Source organism: Hemitrygon akajei, chromosome 17, assembly GCF_048418815.1.
Source record: "Hemitrygon akajei chromosome 17, sHemAka1.3, whole genome shotgun sequence".
Taxonomy (NCBI): Eukaryota; Metazoa; Chordata; class Chondrichthyes; order Myliobatiformes; family Dasyatidae; genus Hemitrygon; species Hemitrygon akajei.
This window is the reverse complement of record NC_133140.1, coordinates 21,062,921-21,085,043: the sequence shown is the minus strand read 5'-3', so window position 1 is coordinate 21,085,043 and position 22,123 is coordinate 21,062,921. Positions and strand designations below refer to the sequence as shown.

The 22,123-nt window shown below is 44.1% G+C and overlaps 1 protein-coding gene across 2 annotated transcripts in view; it reads left to right on the top strand.

The window, feature by feature from the left end:
- Nucleotides 1–21,631, top strand: part of tradd (tnfrsf1a-associated via death domain) — a 61,723-nt gene extending 40,092 nt beyond the window's left edge. For both annotated transcript variants that reach the window (XM_073069774.1, XM_073069775.1), the window contains exons 4-5: nucleotides 5,562–5,805; nucleotides 14,378–21,631. In XM_073069774.1, coding sequence (XP_072925875.1) covers nucleotides 5,562–5,805; nucleotides 14,378–14,667 — 534 coding nt within the window. In that variant the 3' untranslated portion in view covers nucleotides 14,668–21,631. The remainder of the gene's footprint in view (nucleotides 1–5,561; nucleotides 5,806–14,377) is intronic.
- Nucleotides 21,632–22,123: the final 492 nt, after the last annotated feature.

The window sequence follows — 22,123 nt, the reverse complement described above, 5'->3', positions numbered from 1 at the left end:
AGGGCACCACTTTAGAGATCTGTCTCCACCTGATTGCCTCAGTGATAATTACTGAGGAAAAACTGGTCATTATTATAAATACAAGAGATTCTCCAGATGCTGGAAATCCAGAGCAACACATGCAAAATACTGGAGGAACTTGGCAGATCAGGCAGCACCTAGGGAGAGGAATAAACGATTGTGCTTTTGGTCAAGACCTTTCATCAGGGCTGAAAAGCAAGGAGGAAGAAGACAGAACAAGTAGATGGGGGAGGGAATGCAGTACAAGCAGTGGCACTTTGCAACCCGATTTTAAATACTTTGCAAAATTACACTACAAAGTGCTGGAGGAATATAGCAGATCAGTTAGCATCTATGGAAAGGAATAAGCAGTCAACATTTTGGGCCAAAACCCTTCATCAGGATTGGGAAGGAAGGGGGAAGAAGCCACAGTAAGAAAATGGGAGAGGGCAAGGAGTACAAGTATGCAGGTGATAGGTGAAACCAGATGAGGGGGAAGGTGGGTAGGTGAGTCCATTATTAAGATTTTATGGTACTTGGAGGCAAATGATAAAATAGGCCATAGTCAGCATAGTTTCCTCACTTGAGAAATCTGTTGGAATTATTTGAGGAAATAACAGGCAGAATAGACAAAGGAGAGTCCATGGCTCTTGTTCATCTGGATTTCCAGAAGTGCTTTCTGGAATGGAATAGGAGAATGGGCAACGAAGTGGCAGATGGAATATAATGCACTTTGGTAAATGGAATAAAGGCATAGACTATTTCCTAAATGGGGAGAAAATTCAGAAATCAGAGGTGCAAAGGATCTTGGGAGTCCTCATGCAGGATTCTCTAAAGGTCAACTTGCAGGTTGAGTCAGTGGTAAAAATGCAAAGTTAGCATTCAATTTGAGAGGACTAGAATATAAAAAACAAGGATGTAATGCTGAGCCTTTATAAGGTATTGTTAGACCACACTTGGAGCATCATGAGCAATCTTTGGCCCATTATCTAGAAAGGATGGGCTGGCATTAGAGAGGGTGCAGAGGAATCACAGCTCATGAGGGTCAAAGATGACCTGGGACTCAGGTTTGCTGGTGTTTACAGGATTCCCTGTGAATGCAGAGCAGCGTATATCAGCCAGACGGGACACACAGTGGAAACCCGCATCAAGGAGCACAGGAGAAGTATCCGTTTGGGTTACCTAGAGAAATGGACGGTAGCAGAACACTGCATTCGCAATGGCTGCAGGATTGACTTTGACAGCACAAAACAACTGCGCTGTGCCAATGGCTTTGGGACTGCCTGGTAAAGGAAACCATTGAAAGAAAACTAGAGGAAAAGAATTTTAACAAAGATTAAGGTCCCTTTCTAAGTAAGAACTGGAATTTGACTTTAAACAAGGTGGGAGAGCGGAAACCTGATTGGACAAAGACTAACCCATCAGGAGGGACAGACTACGGGGGTATAAATACCACCAGACTAGACATGCCTGGGCATCATCCCTGATGAAGATGTGGTTTATCACGAAACGGTGGCTAAAATCGATGCCTGTACCAGGTTGGAGGCCCGAGAAGAGTTTATTCAGGTCATGAGAATTATTCTGGGAATGAAAGGGTTAACACGTGAGGAACATTTGATGACAATGTACCTGGAGTTGAGAATAATGAGAGGGGATCTCACTGAAACTTAACGAATGTTGAAAGGCCCGGATAGAGGGGATGTTCCCTACAGTGACCAAGTCCAGGACTAGAGAGCAAAGCTTCAGAACAGATGGACATTCATTTAGAACAGTGAAGAGGAAGAATTTCTTTAGCAAGAGGGTGGGGAATCTATGAAATTCTTTGCCACAGTCAGCTGTGTGGAGGCCAGGTCACTGGGTATATTTAAAGTAGTTTGATAAGTTTTTGATTAGTAAGGGTGTCGAAGGTTACATGGAGCAGGCTGGAGAATGGGATTGGGGTGGATAATAAATCAGCCATAATTGAATGGTGGAACAGATTCAATGGGCTGAATGGCCTAATTCTCCTCTTGTGTCTTATGGCCTTATGCATGGGGGAGTGGGGATGAGGTGAAAAGCTGGGAGGTGTTAGGTAGAAGAGGTACTGGGCTGAAGAAGAAGGAATCTGATAAGAGAGGAGAGTCGGCCATGGTATGAAGGGAAGGGGAAGGAGGCTGGTCACTATTGCATTGCTGTTTGTGGATCCTGGTCTTGTGCAAATGGGCTACCAGAATTTATTATTCCATGGTCTTTTCATTCCTTGGCACCATGGAAAGGAAGTTGGTCATGAAGGGATGTGATGCAACTTCCAGACTGAAGGAATATATTCTGTTGATCAAGAGCTGGTATTAGGATCAGTTTTTGACTTGTGTTAAGAAAAAAATTGGGCATACAGGGTGTGATATTGCATAGTGCCAATGAGCCAAAAAATCAGAAATACAATAAACAGTCAGGAGCACAAGAAATGTGATGTCTGTGGAAATGGCAGTCGGGCTCCTCCCTCTTTCCCCATTAGGGAATAAATGACCAAGTCTAATGCTAAACCACGATGAACATTAGCAAGTTATCAGCTGGGCAGAGAGTGATTTTTGAACATTAGGCTTCTAGGTAGAATTGCCCAAGCTTGGAGAAGGTGTGATAGGGATTTTCTAGAATGATACCAAAGTGGCCAGACTGGAGAGGCTGTGGTGGTGCCTCTTGGACCAAACAGGATCAAGAGGTGATTGAATAGTTGCCTTACCACATGGCTGAAAGAGAAATAGAGACTATGTTGTGAGTGTGGCAGAAGGGCTCATAACCAAAGAAAATGTGTGGAAGGTAATTGATAAAGGAAGAGTGTTTGATATATTTCCAGACAAATCAGAAAAGCAAAATCCACTTGTGATTCAAGAGTGGGTGCCGAATTGGCAGCTGAGATTTCAGAGTACTTTTATTATCAAAAAATGTATAAATTACACAACCTTGAGGTTTTTTTGCGCCACGGAGAGAGGAGTGGATATCATAGGAGAGTGAGTGAAATTGGCTGTTGCCTCTGATCCCGACACCACGTCTTTCCAGTATACTGTTAAATTGTCCAAGCAGGGTGATGTGTCTGGGAGACTATCGGCAGCAAGCTTTCAAGAGTCTTAGCCCCTGCTCCCTTTTTGAAGTGTATTTAGCCCTTGATATCTGCTGATTTTGGCTGTCCTTGGATGCACATGCCAGTGAAGTTGGTCTGAGGCCTCATCTTATAACTATATAACAATCACAGCACGGAAACAGGCCATCTCGGCCCTCCTAGTCCGTGCCGAACTCTTAATCTCACCTAGTCCCACCTACCGGCACTCAGCCCATAACCCTCCATTCCTTTCCTGTCCATATACCTATCCAATTTTACCTTAAATGACACAACTGAACTGGCCTCTACTACTTCTACAGGAAGCTCATTCCACACAGCTATCACTCTCTGAGTAAAGAAATACCCCCTCGTGTTTCCCTTAAACTTTTGCCCCCTAACTCTCAAATCATGTCCTCTCGTTTGAATCTCCCCTACTCTCAATGGAAACAGCCTATTCACGTCAACTCTATCTATCCCTCTCAAAATTTTAAATACCTCGATCAAATCCCCCCTCAACCTTCTATGCTCCAATGAATAGAGACCTAACTTGTTCAACCTTTCTCTGTAACTTAAGTGCTGAAACCCAGGTAACATCCTAGTAAATCGTGTCTGCACTCTCTCTAATTTATTGATATCTTTCCTATAATTCGGTGACCAGAACTGTACACAATATTCCAAATTTGGCCTTACCAATGCCTTGCACAATTTTAACATTACACATCTTATATCTTGCACATATAAATGTGGAGGAACCAGTCATCGTCTGAAATGCTGATCAATTTGCAAACCCCTGGTAGCAGGTAGCTTCTTCCCTGCACTTTACTAATTGAATGGGCATCCTTTATCCAGCCCTACATTGTGCTTTTAGACTCGATCAGTGCTTGCAAATTTCAGTGGAAGTGGTTTTTTAACATTTTTTATTTTCTTTTTAGGTATTTAAATGTTTTAACCTGTTCATTAATGCATGTTGATGCTTTTAGGGCATGTTTGTGTTTGGGGTATTTTGGGTTCATAGGAAACGGCTCTGACTGATAACAGCATTTTTGTTTATCCACGGGGTGTCCATGCTTCTCTCCTTTGTGGAAAATGAGGACAGGTTTTATATCATGAACTTGTGCATGGGTATTGGCAGTGGGAAAACCTCCAGTAAAACACATGCTAATGCCAGAATTTAAATGGATAACACCAAGGAAGAAAGTTCTAAGCTGTCAGAAGATATCAGTGGACTGGCCACAGTGGGGCATATGGAAGTACTGAGTGGAATTTGAATTGGAGAAAGACAAGGTAATGGACTTTGGAATGCAAGCTGGACACGGAGATAAATGAAGTTTACCGATGCAGAGGTATGCTGTAGGCAGTGAACAGATGGGTTAAGCAGCTGTATGGGATGCTTTCCTGAACAGACTAGATGGTCCGAAGGGCCTGGTTCTGCGCTGTACTTTTCTATGATTCTCTGACTCTTAACTAGCCAAAGCAGAATGTTCGAGGTTCTGCTTGAACTCTTCCTTTAAACGAAAACCTCATTAGCCTCCAATTAATGTGCCGCAGGCTGCTCTGATCAGCACATTGCAGGTAGGATGTAGATTTGATTTAGAGAGATACAGCACAGTAAAGAGCCCTAACTGCCCACTTACCCCCCATTAACCTGCTGACCTGTACGTCTTTGGGATGTGGGAGGTGTCGGAGCACCTGCAGGAAATCCACATGCTCACAGGGCGAACGAGCGGCGGGAATTGAACCTGGTTCGTTGGTGCGTTTAGGCTAACTGCGATGGTAGCACGCCATCCAATGGAATCCAACCATAGAGAATTGCCAGGTCAGGAGCACTTTGGTTGGGAAGAGGTCTGGGTTGTTTCCTTCATAACAAAGAAGGCCAAAGGCAGGTTTAAAATGTCAGGGTAAGCTCATTGTTCACCTGCACTGTTGTTCCTCTCCGTCCCTTGTGGTGCATCAGGCGGCAACCTTGCCGATTCTTCAGCATTTATCTGTGTTTTGCAGGGCCAAGTTGCTGGGTTGACGCTCAACCCAGCACGCGTAGCAAGCGTGTATTCGAGCCCAGGACCACTCACCTCGAAGTCCGGTGTGGACGCCACCTGACCTCCGCTGGCACTGTAGGATTACTGGTGGTTTGAAAAAGTTCACCATAACTTTGTGGAGGATAATGAGGGATGGGCAATAAATACTGGTCTCAATGTCAAAATCCTATTAAACAAAAAAGGGCTTGGAGTGAAAAGAAAAGTAAATTCCTTTTCCATCTCAGTTCATCAGAAATTGTGCAGAGTATAATTCACATAGTTGTAAATAAAGAAAACTTCCTTTTTGGTGTTACTTGAGAGCCATATTCTGTGACTATAACACTGATGTACAGTATTCTTTTCCTTGGGCTGTTACAAGGTAACATTAAGCCTTTTACCCTGATTTCTCAATCCTCTCTGCGTAACTGACCTGGCTTTTTAAATGATTAAGGTTTCTTTCCCAATTTCAGCCCAACCATCTCCGAGATGATGATATTAGCAGACTGGAAGCAGACATTAGGCAGATGGTGCTTGAATGTGGACCTATCTGTCAAGATTCTGACGTACAGCGTGAGAAAGCTTCGGAAATATACTCGGTACCCGAATCTCTGTCTCCATCCTCTCCAGCTTCAGTATCATCTCTGATGACCAACCAGCTAAATGGGAACTCATTGCCCTCAGCAAGCACTTTTGAATTCCAAGGGGTTTTCTTTGGTGAGTATTGGCTTCGGTTGTTGGCGGGATACCGAGGTTGCCCTGTTACAATTTGGTTGGAGTTGTTGGCGGGGGTACCGAGGTTGCCCTGTTACAATTTGGTTGGAGTTGTTGGCAGGGTACCGAGGTTGCACTGTTACAATTTAGTTGGCCTCCTTGTGATTTTTGAGGTGGTTTGCTTTGGCTGTTTGCTCTCCCCATCCTGTTGTGTCCAGACTCTTGTTCAGTTTGAAGTGTTGTCGATCCTTTTATTTCCCTGAACTGATCTGATGAATTTTGGAGGGTGGTCTTGCCCTTGACATCTTCAGTTATCATGTTGTAACCGCGGTCCCTGAGGAAATTAAATCAAAGTTTGAAGTAGATTTATTATCAAAGTACATTTATGTCACCATATACTACCTTGAGATTTATTTTCTTGTCGGCATTCTCAGTAAAGCAAAAACATTCCATAGAATCAATGAAAAAACTGTGCATAAACAACTGAAGTGCAAAGGAAGACAAACCGTGCAAATTAATTAAACAAATAAATGTTGAGAACCTGAGTTGTAGAGTCCTTGAAATATGAGCTGTGGTTGTGGAATCAGTTTGGTGTTGAGGTGAGTGAAGTTATCCATGCTGGATCGGGAGCCTGATGGTTAAAGGTAATAACTGGTCCTGAACTTGTGGATCCTATGGCTCCTGTACCTCCTGGCTGATGGCAGCAGCGAGAAGAGAGCATAGGGGTCTTTGAGATTGGATGCTGCTTTCTTGTGGCTGTGCCCCCCTGTAGATGTGCTCAGTGGTGGGGGAGGGCTCTGTCTGTGATGGACTGGGCTCTTTCCACCACATTTTGTAGACAAAAAGCAAATTTAGAAGGAGCTGCTGATTAGCTTTGGGTATTTAATTGCATCTTTTATTTTTAAGTGCCTTGCTATGTAATTACCAAGTTTCAGTATAGTGTCTCTACCACAATTTAATTAACAGTTAAATTAATTTTGAAGAATGCTATCGTCAAATCTTGAGGTGATCTGGTATGCCTGTTTCTCACATCTCAGCAGTTTTGTCCGTGACCTGCTAGGTGCAGTATCAACAGGATGTGGTCTTCTTTCTGAAATGATGCCAATGTTATTGCTCTTGCTAGAGAGGATTCACGTGTAGCATGGGGATCAGAGAGTTATAGAAAGCAGAGACAGGTTCTTAGGCCCATCTTGTCCAGGCTGACCAAGTTGTCTAACTGAGCTAGTCCCATTTGCCTGATATCCCTCAATCTTTTCTTCATCCGGGGGGGGGGGGGGGAATGGTGACAGGGTAGTGTAGCAGTTAGCATAGGAACAGTTCTTCCCCTCTGCCATCCGATTCCTAAATGGACATTGAAGCTTTGGACGCTGCCTCACTTTTTTAATATACAGTATTTCTGTTTTTGCACATTTTTTAAAATCTATTCAACATACTTAATTGATTTACTTGTTTATTTATTATTTTGCTTTATTTTATTATTATTTTCTTGCTCTCTGCTAGATTATGTATTACATTGAACTGCTGCTGCTAAGTTAACAAATTTCTCATCACATGCCGGTGATAATAAACCTGATTCTGATTCTGTACAGTGCCAGTAACCCGCTGCTGTCTGTACATTCTCCTTCTGACCTCGTGGCTTTTCTTTGGTTTCCTCCTGGCATACGGGTTAGGTTAATTGGTCACATGGGTGTAATTGGGTGGTGCAGGCTTGTTGGGCCGAAGGGCCTGTGCCGTGCTGTCTCTGCCCCTGCCTGTACCACTTCCTCTGGCAGCTCACTCCTAACACCATCCACTTTCTATATGAAGAAAACTTACTCCTCACACCCATTAAATCTTTCCCCTCTCGCCTTTATTCTTAGGCACCCTAGACATGGGGAGAAAGACTGTGACCATTCCACCTTACCTGAGCCCCTCATGATTTTGTTTACATCGAGAGAGTCACCCCTCAGTCTCCTCTGCTCCAGGGAAAACAGCCCCAGCCTATCCAATCTCTCCTTGTAACTCAAGCCATCCAGTCCTGGTAACATCTCTGAGAGTCTTTTCCGCACCTTCCCAGCTTAATGACATTTTTCCTATAGCCAGATGACCAGAAATGCACACAGTACTCCAGTATAGACTCTAAAGCATCTTGTACAGTTCTAACATGACATCCCTAATTTTTATACTCAATGCCCTCAACGATCAAGGCAAGCACACCAAATGCCTTCTACATTATCCTGCCTACCTATATCACCACCTTCATGTATGTACCTCTAGGTCTCTGTTCTACAATATTCTTCAGCACCTTGCCATTTACAGTGTAAGACTTCTCCTGGTTCAACTTCCCAAAATAAATCACTTCCTATTTGTCTGTGTTAAGTTCCATCTGCCTTCTTTGGCTCACTTCCCAAGTTAGTCTAGATCAGGAGTTCCCAACCTGGAGTCTACAGACCTCTCAGTTAACGGTAGGGGTCCATGGCATAAAAAAGGTTGGGAACCCCTGGTCCAGATGCTGTTGTAATTGCAGTTAACTTCATTGTCCACTCTGTCACCGATTTTGGTGTCCCCTGCAAACTTACCAACCATGCCAACTATATTCTCATTGGAATCATTAATATAGATGACAAACAACAGAGGACCTAACACCTGTCCCTGTGATACGCTGCTGGTCACAGGCTCTCAAAATGATAAGCAGCCCTCCACTACCGCCCTCTGACCTCAATTTTGTATCCGGTTGACTAGTTTGTTCTGTATCCCGTGTGCTCGATCCTCCTGGACCAGCTGACCGTGCAGGACCTTGTCAAAGTCCATGTCCTCATTGATCCTCTAAGTCACCTTCTCAAAACAAACAATCCAATTTAGGGAGGTACGACCCATGCTTACGATCCCTAATCAGACCTTGCCTTTCCAAACGCAAGTATGCCCTGTCTCTCTAGTAAATCTCCCACTGAGTGTATGTTCCCTAGGTTGCCCTCTGCAGCCTTCTTTAAATAACATTAGCCACTCTGCAGTCTTCCAGTCCTTCAGCAGTGGCAAAAAGATCCAATAATCACTTCTGCGACACAGGAAGTATTTTCTTCACCTTCCTCTTATAATGACTATGATACTCATGGTCTGGATTTTTAATCCACCTTTATGCACTTTAAGATAGCCAGCACCTTCTCTTTTATAATGTGGCTATATTTCAAGGCATTGCAGTTCTCTCTCCTGAACTTGCCACCTTCCATGATCACCTACAGACTAGAAATATTCGTTTAATATCTCTCCCGCCTCTTGCGGCTCCAAACACAGACAACCACACGAAGTGGATCTACCCTCTTCCTAGTTACCCTTTTGCTCTTTATGTACTTCAGATTTGGGTTAATTTACCACATGGATGTACATAGAGAAATCTGTCCTTTGTGTTGATAACTGCCAATGTGCTGGAGGCTGCTACAAGTGTCCCCACACATTCTGGTGACAACATAGGATGCCCACAATGTTCTGCAGAGTAACACAAGCAGTAACAACGACACAAAACAAAGCAAGACAACAACAGCGAAACAAAACCCTTTCCCACCTCTCCCATCCACCCACCCTCGTGACCCCCCCATTGTGGAATTGGTCGCTTTGTGGCAAGTTTACAGTCAAATGGTAGGTAGTGCTGAGGAGGCAATACAGTTGCAGCAGGACACAGACAGACTGGAAGAATGGGCAAAGAAGTGGCAGATGAAAAACAGTGTTAGGCAATGTATTATAATGCATTTTGGTAAAAGGAACTATAGTGTGGATTATTACCTAAATGGGGAGAAGGTTCAAACATCAGAGGTGCAGAGGGACTTGGGAGTCCTCGTGCAAAACTCCTTGAAGGTTAGTTTACAGGTTGAGTCTGTGGTAAAGAAGGCAAATGCAACGTGTCATTTATTTCAAGGGGAATAGAATATAAAAGCAAGAAGATAATAGGCTTTAAAAGACACTGGTCAGGCTGCACTTGGAGTATTGTCAACAGATTTTGGCCCCGTACCTCAGAAAGGATGTGTTGTCATTGGAGAGAGTCCAGAGGAGGTTCACAAGGATGATTCCGGGAATGAAGAGGTTAACATATGAGGAATGTTTAGCAGCGTTGGGCCTGTACCCACTGGAATTTAGAAGAATGCGGGGGTGGGAGGGGGGAATCTCATTGAAACTTACCAAATGTTGAAAGGACTAGATAAGGTGGATGTGGTGTGGATGTTTCCGCATGGTAGGGATCTCCAGAACTAGAGGGCACAGCCTCAAAATTGAGTGGCGACTCTTTACAACAGAGGTAAGGAGGATATTTTTTAGCCAGAGAGTAGTGAATCTGTGGAATGCTCTGCCACAGACTGCGGTGGAGGCCGGGTCCGTGGGTATACTTAAAGCGAAAGTTGATAGTTTCCTGATTGGTCAGGGCATGAAAGGATATGGTGAGAACACAGGTGTATGGGGTTGAGAGGGATCCGGGGTCAGCCATGTTGGAATGGCTGAGAAGACTCAATGGTCTGAATGGCCTAATTCTGCTCCTATGTCTTATGTACAGGCCTCCAAAACCAGGACAGGCCACCTTCAGGCCTCCTGTCCTCGTCCCCGGATTCCCATGAAATCTTATGCAAACTCTTGGGATTCCCTTTTACCTTGTTTACCAGACCTATTTCATGTACTCCTTTTGTTGTCCTGATTTCTCTCATAAATGTGCTCCTATATGCCTTGTTCTCGGTGTTTGTTTCATCACAGCTGTCCATAAAGTTATAAGGATGTTGCCTGGACTGAGTTATAGGAAAAGGTTGAACTGGTTAGGACTTTATTCCCTGGAGCATACGAGAATGAGGGGAGATCTTATAGAGGTATACAAATATGAGGGGTATAGATGGCGTGATTTCATACAGATTTTTTCCCCACAGGTTGGGTGAGTCTAGAACCAGAAGTCATATGTTTAGGGTGTAAGGTGAAATATTTATAGGACATCTAAAGAAAAACTTCTTAATTCTGAGCTGTGGAACAGGATCTGCATTTAATTTACAGGAGGTTTGGAGGGCACATGGAAGGGAGGGTTTGGAGTGATATGGTCCGGGTACAGATAGGTGGGACTAGGCAGAAGATCAGAGACTAGATGGACCGAAAGGCTTGCCCTGCACTGCAGTACTCTCCAACTCTGCAGAACTACCAAAATTAAACTAAGAATGGTTAGAGATAACAATAATCAGGCTCATTTTCCTTAAACGAAGAGGGTTTGAATGAAGTTTTTATGGTGTTAAAGAGAATTGACAGTAAGAGGACTGACCTTTTCCTGTGCTGTAGCTACCAGACAAGCCTCCTCCTGTTCCTTTTCCATTCTTTTCAGCCTTGCTCCTCACTTGAACATCACCAGGCTGTCCTTGAACTCTGCCAGTCCCTGAACAACGTTTGTGTAATTTCCCAGCCCCATGCATCTTTGCGTGCCCTGCATTCACCTGCTTTGCCCGTCAGGCTTCTTGCAGCAGAATAAACAAGCTTAGTTGATCAGACCTTCATTCCCCATCCTGCCCTACCTACTGAACTTGCTTGCTGTAACTACTATCTTTTGCCTTTCCCATCTGCCATACAAATGTTTTGAATCCTGTCCCTGCTGTTAGATAACTGAATTGCTCGAAGAAATCTCCCCGTCAGGATATCGTTTCCCTTCCTCCTCTGCCCCTGAAGAGATCCCCTTGGTCCCAGAATCTGAATCCCTGAACCACCTCAAACAGGCAGGCATCTACACTGACCTTCTGTCCTACCCTCACTAACACCACGAATAACCCAGAGATTACAGCCCTTGACATCCTTCCTTTTAACCTTCTACCTAACTCCCTATATTCACTCTGCACGACTTTCTCCTTTTCTTTAGCTATGTTGGTGCTTGAAGCCAGATTAATGTCTGGTGGGCCACTGAAGTCAAATCCATTTAAATTGCCCCACTAAAACAATACTGTGCCCCAGGGTAACTGACTTACCACATCTCTGGCTAATGTTCACATTAAGGTGATCATCACTAGTTGATTTTGGTTCCCGCTATATACTGTACTAATCGGTTAAAAGCGAATCAGAAATGGCTGGCATCAGAGATGAGAGCAAAATCATGAAATAAGGGAGAGTTAAAATACTTTCTGCGTACATGTCTGTATTTAATAAGCAAATAGTATTTTGTATGGTATGCTTGTGGATGTTATTGTGTTCTTTCTCTTTCCCCTTTCTTCCAAAGTCAAAGTAAAATTTATTAACAGAGTACATACACGTCACCACGTACAACCCTGAGATTCTTTTTCTGCGGGCTTTCTTAGCAAATCTATAGAACAGTAACTGTAAACAGAATCCGTAAACTGTACAAATGCAGATAATAAATAGCAATAAATAATTAGCATGAAACAACAATATAACAGAGTCTTTTTATTCAAGAGCCTGCTGGTTGAGGGGTAGTGACTGTTCTTGAACCTGGTGGTGCGAGTCTTGAGGTTCCTGTACCTTTTACCTGACAGCAGTGAGAAAAGAGCACGGCCTGCTGGTGAGGGTCTTTGATGATGGATATTGGTTTTCTACAGCAGCATTTCATGTAGGTGTGCTCAGTGGTTGAGAGGGTTTTACCCGTGATGTGCTGGTCCGAATCCATAATCTTTTGTCAGATTTTCCACTCATAGGCATTGCTGTCCCCATACCAGGCTGGAATGCAGCCAGTCAGCACACTTTCCACCACATCTGTAGATGTTTGCCAAGGTTTTTGATGGCATGCCGAAGTAGGGGCACTGTCGTGCTTTCTTCGCAATAATATACTGGATCCAGGATATGTCCTCAGATAATAAAACCCAGGAATTTAAAGTTACTGACCCTCTCCACCTCATTTCCCCCAATAATTACTGGTTCATGGACCTCTGGTTTCCCTCTCCTGAAGTTCTTTGGTCTTATTGACATGGAGTGAGAGGTTGCACTCCGCCAAGTTTTCAATCTCCCTCCTGCCCTTCCCCATGCCTCCCTTCACAAGTAATTACAGCAAAGCTCAGAAGCTGAGATTTTTTGAAATGCAACTCTCAGTTCTGGGCTGTGGTTAAGATTGAAACCAGAGTTCTCAAAATCACAGCCAAGTGAATTCGTTTCTCAGTCTGTTCTTCAAATAGAATTACTTGAAATTAGCAGCGTTCAGCGTGCATGTGATCCAACCAGATCAAGCTGCTGTTATTCACTCCCCCCCCCACCACCACCAGCACCACCTCTAAAATCATCAGCAACATCTTTTCTCTCCCTCCCTCTGTGCATATTTCAATTAACACCCACTAAAAGCATCTTGCCTCCGGTTCCCAGACAGATGTGTAGTTTAGTTTCCCTCGAGTGGAAACGGTATTTCCTTCAACCCCACCATTTTAACATCAACAAGGAATTCTGTTCACTTTCATGGGAAGAACTTACAAAATTCTTACCAACTAAGGCAGGAATCGACCACCACCAGGTGATCGCTGGTGCAGTGAAGCAATTGCACTAACTATTACGCTACTATGCCACCCCTGGCCACTGTAAATTCCTCCTAGCATGCAGTAACCTATGGATTCACTTTAGAGGACTCATCATCCCGTGTTCACAATATTTATTGTTTACTTATTTATTGTTGTTATTTCATTCTTTTTGTATTTACACAGTTCGTTGTCTTTTGCATATTGGTTGAACACCCAAATAGGTGCAGTCTTTCATTGATTCTATAATGGTTATTATTCCATTTTGGATTTGTTGAGCATGTCCACAAGGAAATGAATCTCTGGGTTGTATATGGTGACATATGAGGGATGATTGATAAGTTTGTGGCCTAAGGTAGAAGGAGATGAGTTATACAGCTCTGGTTAAGTGCACATGCAGATTAACTCTGAGTGATTATGCAGAAAGTTTGAAGTTACTAGCTCATCTTCTACCTTAGGCCACAAACTTATCAATCACCCCGATGAGTTATTAACTTCAAACTTTCTGCATAATCACTCAAAGAGTTGAACTGCACGTGCATGTAACAAGAGCTGTATAACTCATCTCCATCTGCCTTAGGCCACAAACTTATCAATCACCCCTGCTATGGACACTTTCTGGAGGTCCAATATCCGTATGTTCCACGACCACTGGACTAAGTGTGTAAATGTAGGAGGGGACTATGTTGAAAAATAAATGTGCTAGGTTTTCTAAAATTGTACCTTAAACCATGAACTTATCAATCACCCCTTGTATATGTACTTTGATAATAAATTTACTTTGAACTTTAAATGAGTGCTTGATATTTGGTATGGAGTTGGTGAACTGAATAGATTCTTTCTGTGCCGTGTGACTTTTTGGCCTTTGCCTTCCATTTAACATAGTTGGAACGAAGATTATATGAAAGTGGACAGGCAGGGAGGAATTTGCCAGAAGCTGGTGGGGCTTGAAACAGAGTTTTCATTGTGGACTGTAACTCACAAGCAGGGCGTAGAGAACGGGGAGGTGGGATCAGCCAGGATAGCTCTCCTCTCTTCTAGCAAGCATGGTCCGCACAGGATCCTTGCTAATAAGCTTTCTTTTCTATGTTGTTCAGCAGTATGGCTTTTAAAGAAATTTTTTTTGAATCTTTTCATGCCAGATGATCGTGTATTGAACGGGCAGGATCACGGTAACTTTGCCAAGTTGGTGGGCAGGAACTGGAAGCAGGTTGGCCGCATCTTACAGAAAACTTGCCGAGGTCTTCGCGATCCCGCCATCGACAACATTGCCTTTGAGTACGAGCGGGAAGGATTATATGAACAGGCGTACCAAATGCTGCTCAAGTTCATTCAGTGCGAAGGGAAGAAGGCGACAATGAGTCGACTGATCAGAGCTTTGGAGGAAAGTGAACTGGTTGGGATTGCTGATCAGTTGTTGAACAATAATTAAATTGGAACTGTTGCACGGTACAATTTTCAATGGTGATGCATAAAACTGAAAGTCGGTTGTGTCTCTGCAAAAGGTTTTATCCCTTGCATCAAAGTTAATCATTTCGTGTAATGTCTGTTCAAATCTCATCTATAACTGAGGGGTGTTGTATTGGTGGCAGTCTGCTTCCTTTTGTATTCAAAGTTTCAGAACAATCACTGAATCTAGTTCTCACTTCCACAAATGTGAGGTATTTTAGTTACTATTCCAGTACTTCCTGCATTGATTTTGCAAGCCAAGGTATGCATGTGTTGCTGAATTTAAGGGGAAGAGCAAATATATTTCAAGTAGGTAGATCTTTCTAAATATATCTTTTACACCAGTGACAGAGAAAGGCTGCAATCTTGCAGCGTATATTTTTCTGCTTTTTGTTTGCCTGTGAACAAATTCTGATCTGCATTTGATTTTTTTTGAGGTTGCTCACCGTGAAGGGAAGATCTCTCTGTTGCCCGGCTGTGAGCCATCAGCAGGAAGACTCTCTATCTAATTCCTGGTAGACCCTGGCCTACAGCACACTGCTGCCCTACATAAGGCATTAATTAGCCTAATTAGACTGGTGGCACTTGGACAGCACAAAATCTGCGGTAAATGGATCAGATTTTGTAGTCGAGGGATGCACAGTAGAGACTGGCATGTTGGGAGGGGGTGTTTTGGAGAGGTGGGTGCAGCACTGGCAGGCATTCCTTGCATCCATCTGCTCTGGTACTTTCCTGGAAATGACAGGAACTGTTGGCCTGAAGTGAAACTAATTCCATTCCACAGTTCTTGCAATCCCTGGCATCAGAACGCAGAGACATGACGACGGAGAGATCCGTGCAAGTTAGAATCCGTGTTGGAAAAATCTTAAATCTGGTTGATCACAGTTATCCTGCTTTTTTGCCCTTAAACAGGCTCAAGGTTGCCCAGGGTTACCAGTGAGATGGGAGAGTTGGGAATTAATAATAACGAAAATAAAAATCTAAACTCGCCCTGAAAATGTCATTCCTTCTCCTACTGTAACCTGGCTGCAGCCTTAAAGTTTAGAACTTGCCTGAAACCATTTAAAAAATGATGGGCTCGATATTTATGTTTTCCTATGCATTCCCTGGCATGCAGGAAAATGAGGGGAGCTTTGATAGAGGTGTACAAAATTATGAGGGGCATGGACAGGGTACATGCAAGCAGGCTTTTTCCACTGAATTTGGGTGAGACTAGAACTGGAGGTCATAGTTTGAGGGTGAAAGGTGAAATGTTTAAGGGGATCTTCACTCAGGACGGTGAGAGTGTGGAGCGATCTGCCAGCAGAAGTGGTGGATGCGGGTTCGATTTCAACATTGAAGAGAAGTTTGGATAAGCACATGGATGGGAGGGGTACAGACGGCTATGGTCCCAGTGCAGGTCGCTTCGCACAGACTAGATGGGCCAAAGGGCCTATTTCTGTGCTGTGGTGCTCTATGACTCAATGAATAAAATACCTGGAGTAAGAATAGAATTTGATGTTACAGGGACCATAGTTCATCAGCATCAGGAAGGAATTTCTAAATGACCTTGCATAGAGGCAGTGAAAATAAGGACCTAATGAATCTTGAAGAACTCTTGGCCTTCAGTGAAGCAGGGTGACGAGCATCCTGTAATTGGTGTTAGTGACTCTTGACAGTAGTTGCAGCTGCCGTGTGCTGTTGTTTGAGAACCCCAGGGGTTGCCGCTCTTTTAATGAGTGATACGGTTTGCTGGGAGAGCGAATGCAGCTGTACAGAGGAAAGCAGATCCTAGAGAATATGCCAAAACTGTCCCTGCTGTAATCCCTAGGCCAGGGGGTGCCAAGGCAGTCTGCTGTGCATTGCATGATAGCTAGAACTCTGGAGGTAGCTGTTTTAATTTCCTTTCACCCTTTACTGCAGAAGTTAGCTCAAACACTGAAACTTTGGTGGCTTAGTTGTAACACAGTGGCTCTGCAGGAAGAGTGTACGGGGGCAGATCCCTTTGCAAAGACCAGGTTGTGTTCTGCGGAAATATTCAGGATTTAAGTTCATACATCAGAGAGTGAAATGTGTTGCCTGCTGGGGACAGCCCGCCAGTGTCGCAACATTCATCTGTCGCAAGTGCTGTGTTTGGGGTAGCGTTGTTTGGTCTCGGTTAAATGCGAAAGAGCTTACTGCGCTGCTCAAAGCAGAGTGGAGTCCTTCTGGTCTCTTGGCAATGCAATAGACAATAAGCAATAGGTGCAGGTGTAGGCCATTCGGCCCTTCGAGCCAGCACCACCATTCAACGTGATCATGGCTGATCATCCACAATCAATACCCCGTTTCTGCCTTCTCCCCATATCCCTTGACTCCGCTATCTTTAAGAGCACTATCTAACTCTTTCTTGAAAGTATCCAGAGAATTGGCCTCCACTGCCTTCTGAGGCAGAGCATTCCATAGATCCACAACTCTCTGGGTGAAAAAGTTTTTCCTCAACTCTGTTCTAAATGGCCTACCCCTTATTCTTAAACTGTGGCCTCTGGTTCTGGACTTCCCCAACATCAGAAACATGTTTCCTGCCTCTAGTGTGTCCAATCCCTTAATATTCTTATGTTTCAATCAGATCCCCTCTCATCCTTCTAAATTTCTGTGTATACCTACCTACCAGCGGCCGCCATTTCCGAAAACAGATACACCCAACATTTGTCATATTTTTGTTTTGTAGGATCTTGCCATGCTCACCTTGGCTGCTGTTGCCTTCTACAAAGTGGTACTATATCCCAATGGGATAGGAGGGCTTCCAAATGCAGAAGCCCGGGAAGGGAAGAGAGAAAAGGTACTGAGTTGTGGAAGGAGCAAGTTGAGGTCAACAAGTGATTGCAGTGAACTGTAATAAAGATCGAGTAGTGGAAGGTGCCGACTCTGCCACTTATCCACAAAAACTTGCAGTAACTCTCCTGTTAATCCTAAATATGAGCTAGTCTGCAGATGCTGGAAATCCAAAGTAACACACACAAAGTGCTGGAGGAGCTCAGCAGGTCAGGTAGCATCTATGCTGCAGAAGAGATTTACCAGGATGTTGCCTGGTTTGGAGAACAAGTCATATGAAGCAAGGTTAGCAGAGCTGAGACTTTTCTCTTTGGAGCGTAGAAGAATGAGAGGGGACTTGATAGAGGTCTACAAGATTATGAGAGGACTAGATAGGGTGGATAGTCAGTACCTGTTTCCCAGGGCACCAATGGCAAACACCAGAAGGCATATGTACAAAATTAAGGGAGGGAAGTTTAGGGGAGACATCGGGGTAAGTTTTTTACACAGAGGTTGTGAGTGCCTGGAATGACTTGCCAGGGATGGTGGTGGAGGCTAAAACATTAAGGGTATTTAAGAGCCTCTTGGACAGGCACATGGATGAAAGTAAAATGGAGGGTTATGGGGTAGTGTGGGTTTAGTACTTTTTTTTAAGGATTATATGGGTCGGCACAACATAGAGGGCTGAAGGGCCTGTACTGTGCTGTAGTGTTCTATGGTAATGAATAAACCGTTGACCTTTCAGGCCAAGACCCTTCTTTGAGACTGGTAAAGAAGAGAGAAGATGCTGGGTGGAGGAGCAACACGTTATATTCCGTCAGGGTAGTCTCCAATCTGATAGCACGAATATTGATTTCTCCTTACAGTTAAAAGTAATTTCCCTCCCCCTCCCTGCTCCCTCTATCCCCAACTCTTACCTCCTTTCACCTGCGTATCACCACCTCCTGGATCCTGCCCCCTTCTCGTTTTCCTCTCTCCTCTCCTACCAGATTCCTTCCTCTGAGCCCTTGTCCTTCTTGAATCTCTAAAGTAATGTTTTTTAATGCTAGGGACTGGGCTGAAGTCTATGCTAATCTTCCATAGTGGCTCTTTCATCAACTGCAGGCCTGGGTTTGTTGTGCTCTGCCATAACCTGTGGTGCACCAGGTCACACCTAAGCAGGAGGGCATTGGATTTGTGCGCCATCTGGTTTTTCCAAGTGACCTATCAGTTGGATAGTGTGTCTTGTCTGAACACTGATACTGGAGTCGATAAGTCCACCCATTTCTGCAACCCCCCCCCCCCACTCCAATTAACCAAGCGGTTTCCATCTCTCAGCGAGGGTGGTGTCAACCTCTCGTGTACCAGGTGTCTCTTCCTGCTGAAATGACCTCGATTCCTCGGACTCTGCACCAGACCTTGTCTGCCATCTCAAAGGGACCTGGCCTTTGGATTGCTCTAGGCAATCCTTCTGATCTGCAGCAGAACAATGTTGAACTTCCAACTAGGGAGACCAGCTGTCCATCCAGGTTCCTGGTCTGCAGGATTCCATCAGCTGTTTTGTGCTGTTTACCAATGATTTCCTTTGTTTTCTTGATAAGCCTCAGTTCTCTACGACAGTTTTTTGAGGTTTCTGTAATGATGAGGCAGCACATTCTGGGCATTGTGTGGGTGTTGAGCAACTCACTCCTTCACAGAAGTTTCAGTTTACCTCTTATGCCAGTTTTCCACACCACTTGTTCAACTTAATGCAATCAATTTACTGATTTGTTTCAGTTTTCTCAGTTGTTGAAGATAAATGTCTTTCTCTTACTGACCAAGTGGAACCCTTGGTCTTTGCATTCACTGACGCCAGTGGAAATGGGCTATAACATTTGGATATTCTTGGCCATCCTAGAGTAGAATTCACTTGGGGTAGCTATACTATCAACCGAAGCCAGGACTTCATCACTGGTGTTAACCTAGCTCTCTTAAGTGCAAGTGCTGTTGACTGAGATTGGTGCCCGTGATGGACTGGGCTGTATCCACCATTTTCTGTCGACTTTTCCATTCCTTTTCCAAACACCTCGGTGTTTCCATACCAGGCCATGACACAACCAGATAAGATACTCTCCACTGTGCATCTTCAAAAGTTTGTCAAAGTTTTAGGCCACATGCCAAATCTACATAAACTTACAAAAAGTAGAGATGCTGCAGGTTCTTTTCGGCCCCTTGTGATGTTCTGCTGCAGGATTGCAGTATATTCTGGTGAACACTGATTCCTTGGGGTCCTCACTAGGAATGTGCTGAAGAGTATTTTGAGCCTGGGGCTGAAGCTGGTTGGTTACCAGGTGCTAATACAATGCAGCAGCTCATGACCCTCTGCTTTGTGGATTAGGACAACGCAGTTTGGCTTGCGAGCTTCTGGAACAGCATCCACCTAGAGCCAGTAGTAGCCATTAGTTTCCTTTGTTCCTCTAAGCTTTGGCAAGTGCTCTTGCCCTCTCCTTTTATTCCCTTAGTGTCACCTTGTCAGAGGTGCCCAGTTTGGCTGAAAGCATGCCTGGACCTCTCTGAGAGGGCAGTCGGGCAACCCTGGTGTGTCCATCAGGTTACTAGTATCCACCGGTTCTTCTCAAACAACCTTTGGCTACGACATCAGCTCTCAGTTTCTAGCCTTGCTATTTCCCCGCATAGGCCAAGTCAGAGGTACCTGGGGATTCTGCCAGAGCTGGGGATTGTGAAGGCAGCAGCTGCTAGAAACCCTCTCTTTACAGTAAAAGACCATAAGACATGGGAGCAGAATTAGCCCATGGAGTCTGCTCCATATCCTATTCTCCCCGTAACCTTTGACACATTACTAATCAAGAGCTTATCAACCTCTGCTTTAAATACACCCAATGACTTATACTCCAAGCATTCACTAAAAGTAAAAAACATGAGCTTTGCAATTGCAGTGCCACAACATTGACTAAAGCTACACCCTTGACAAGTGGCATGATAGTGTGGAAGTTAGCGCAGTGCCAGAGGCTGGGGTGCAATCCCTATGACTGTCTGTAAGGAGTTTTTATGTTCTCCCCATTAACCCAGGGTTTCCTTGGGGTGCTGCGCTTTCCTCCCACATTCCAAAGACATACGGGTCAGTAGGTTAATCGGTCACAAGGTTGCAATTGGGTGGCGTGGGCTCGTTGGGCCGTAATGGCCTGTTATCCCTTAATTAAATGAAAACAAATGTGAGTTTTTCATGAAGAGTTTCCTGTCTCTGTTTGTCAACCTGGTGCTACGTAGGTGACTTTAGATGACGTAGGGAGCTTAACTGTTGCTGCCAGCACTCATTTCACAAAGGGGCTTGTGTGGATAAGGTGAACTTTTGTCCTACTTATCAGTTGTGTTTGAATCTGGATGCTGCAGATACCAGACCAACGCCCAGTTTGGAGACTCAGGGCTGCAGATACCAGAATCTGGAGCAACACACGAAGTGCTGGAACAAACTTGATATACAGTTAAAACATGGTCTGCCAGACTTGATGAGAAATCCCACTTGTCTGTTGTGATGAACCTGTGAACTGACCTGTTTCCACCAATGTGTCTTATGTTTCTTATTTCTTTATAATTATAATTGTCTACCAAAAAGTACTTGGACACTATTGGGCTCTAGGTTCGTCATGGTCATTTTAAGATTCAAGTTCACGTGTAAATTGGACCAAAAGTGAAATGTGCCGTTTGCATTAACAACAAACACACCCAAGGGTGTGCTGGAGGGCAGCCCACAAGTATCATCACATATTCTGACGCCAACAGAGCATGGCCACAATTCTCAGCAGAACAACATGAAAAACAACAATAGCAAAACAAGCCCCTGTTCCTCCTGCCCACTCGAGCACATACACTGTCCTCTAACCCCAAGAGAGCCCATATTCTTCGGCCTCCTGTCTCCAGCAGACCCAGATTTAGGCTTGGCTTTGGATGCAGGCGTGCAGCCATAGGGCCCTCAGCTGCCCCAGCCTGACCACTGCAATGCCACCAAAACTACAACTGAAAAGTAGAGATTGCAGAAAATACTTTTACCTGGAGAAACTGTGAGACAGCATTGAGGGAATGTCACAAACATGCTCATTTATTTGTATCCCTTACCTAAAAGGGGGAAAATATATTGAATGCTTTATCTGTACCTAAGAGTTCACAGAAGGAAATAAATGTTGTTTTATTAAATCGAACTGTGGTACATACTGTCTGTTTTGGTATTGCATGGTGCCTGGACTTTGCTCAATCTGCAACTCCATTTCTCCCGTCTAATAAGAAGGTACAGTATAATTGCAGCCTTTCCCAGTCTAGGCTGCCAGCCAGAGACCCAGTTTGTTAAACTGAAGTTCAAATCCCACTAGTGCACTGGTAAATTTAAATTCAAATGATAAGTCTGGAATAACACACTAATACTAATGACTGAGGTTACTAGATCATTGCAATTTATGAGCCTCACAAAATCTATTATTCTTACCCAGTCAGGTTTATCTGTTGCTCCAGACCTACAGAAGCCACCTAAGTTCAGAGACAATGATAGATACAGAATAAATGTTGATCTTTGCACCTTTTCCATGCAGAAATAAAGTGTTTATTTCTCCTTGATTTGTAATAACAATATTATTTGTACATTTGGGTGAGGCACACAAAAAACCAAGGATCTTGAGTTGCTTCACACCATATGTTAA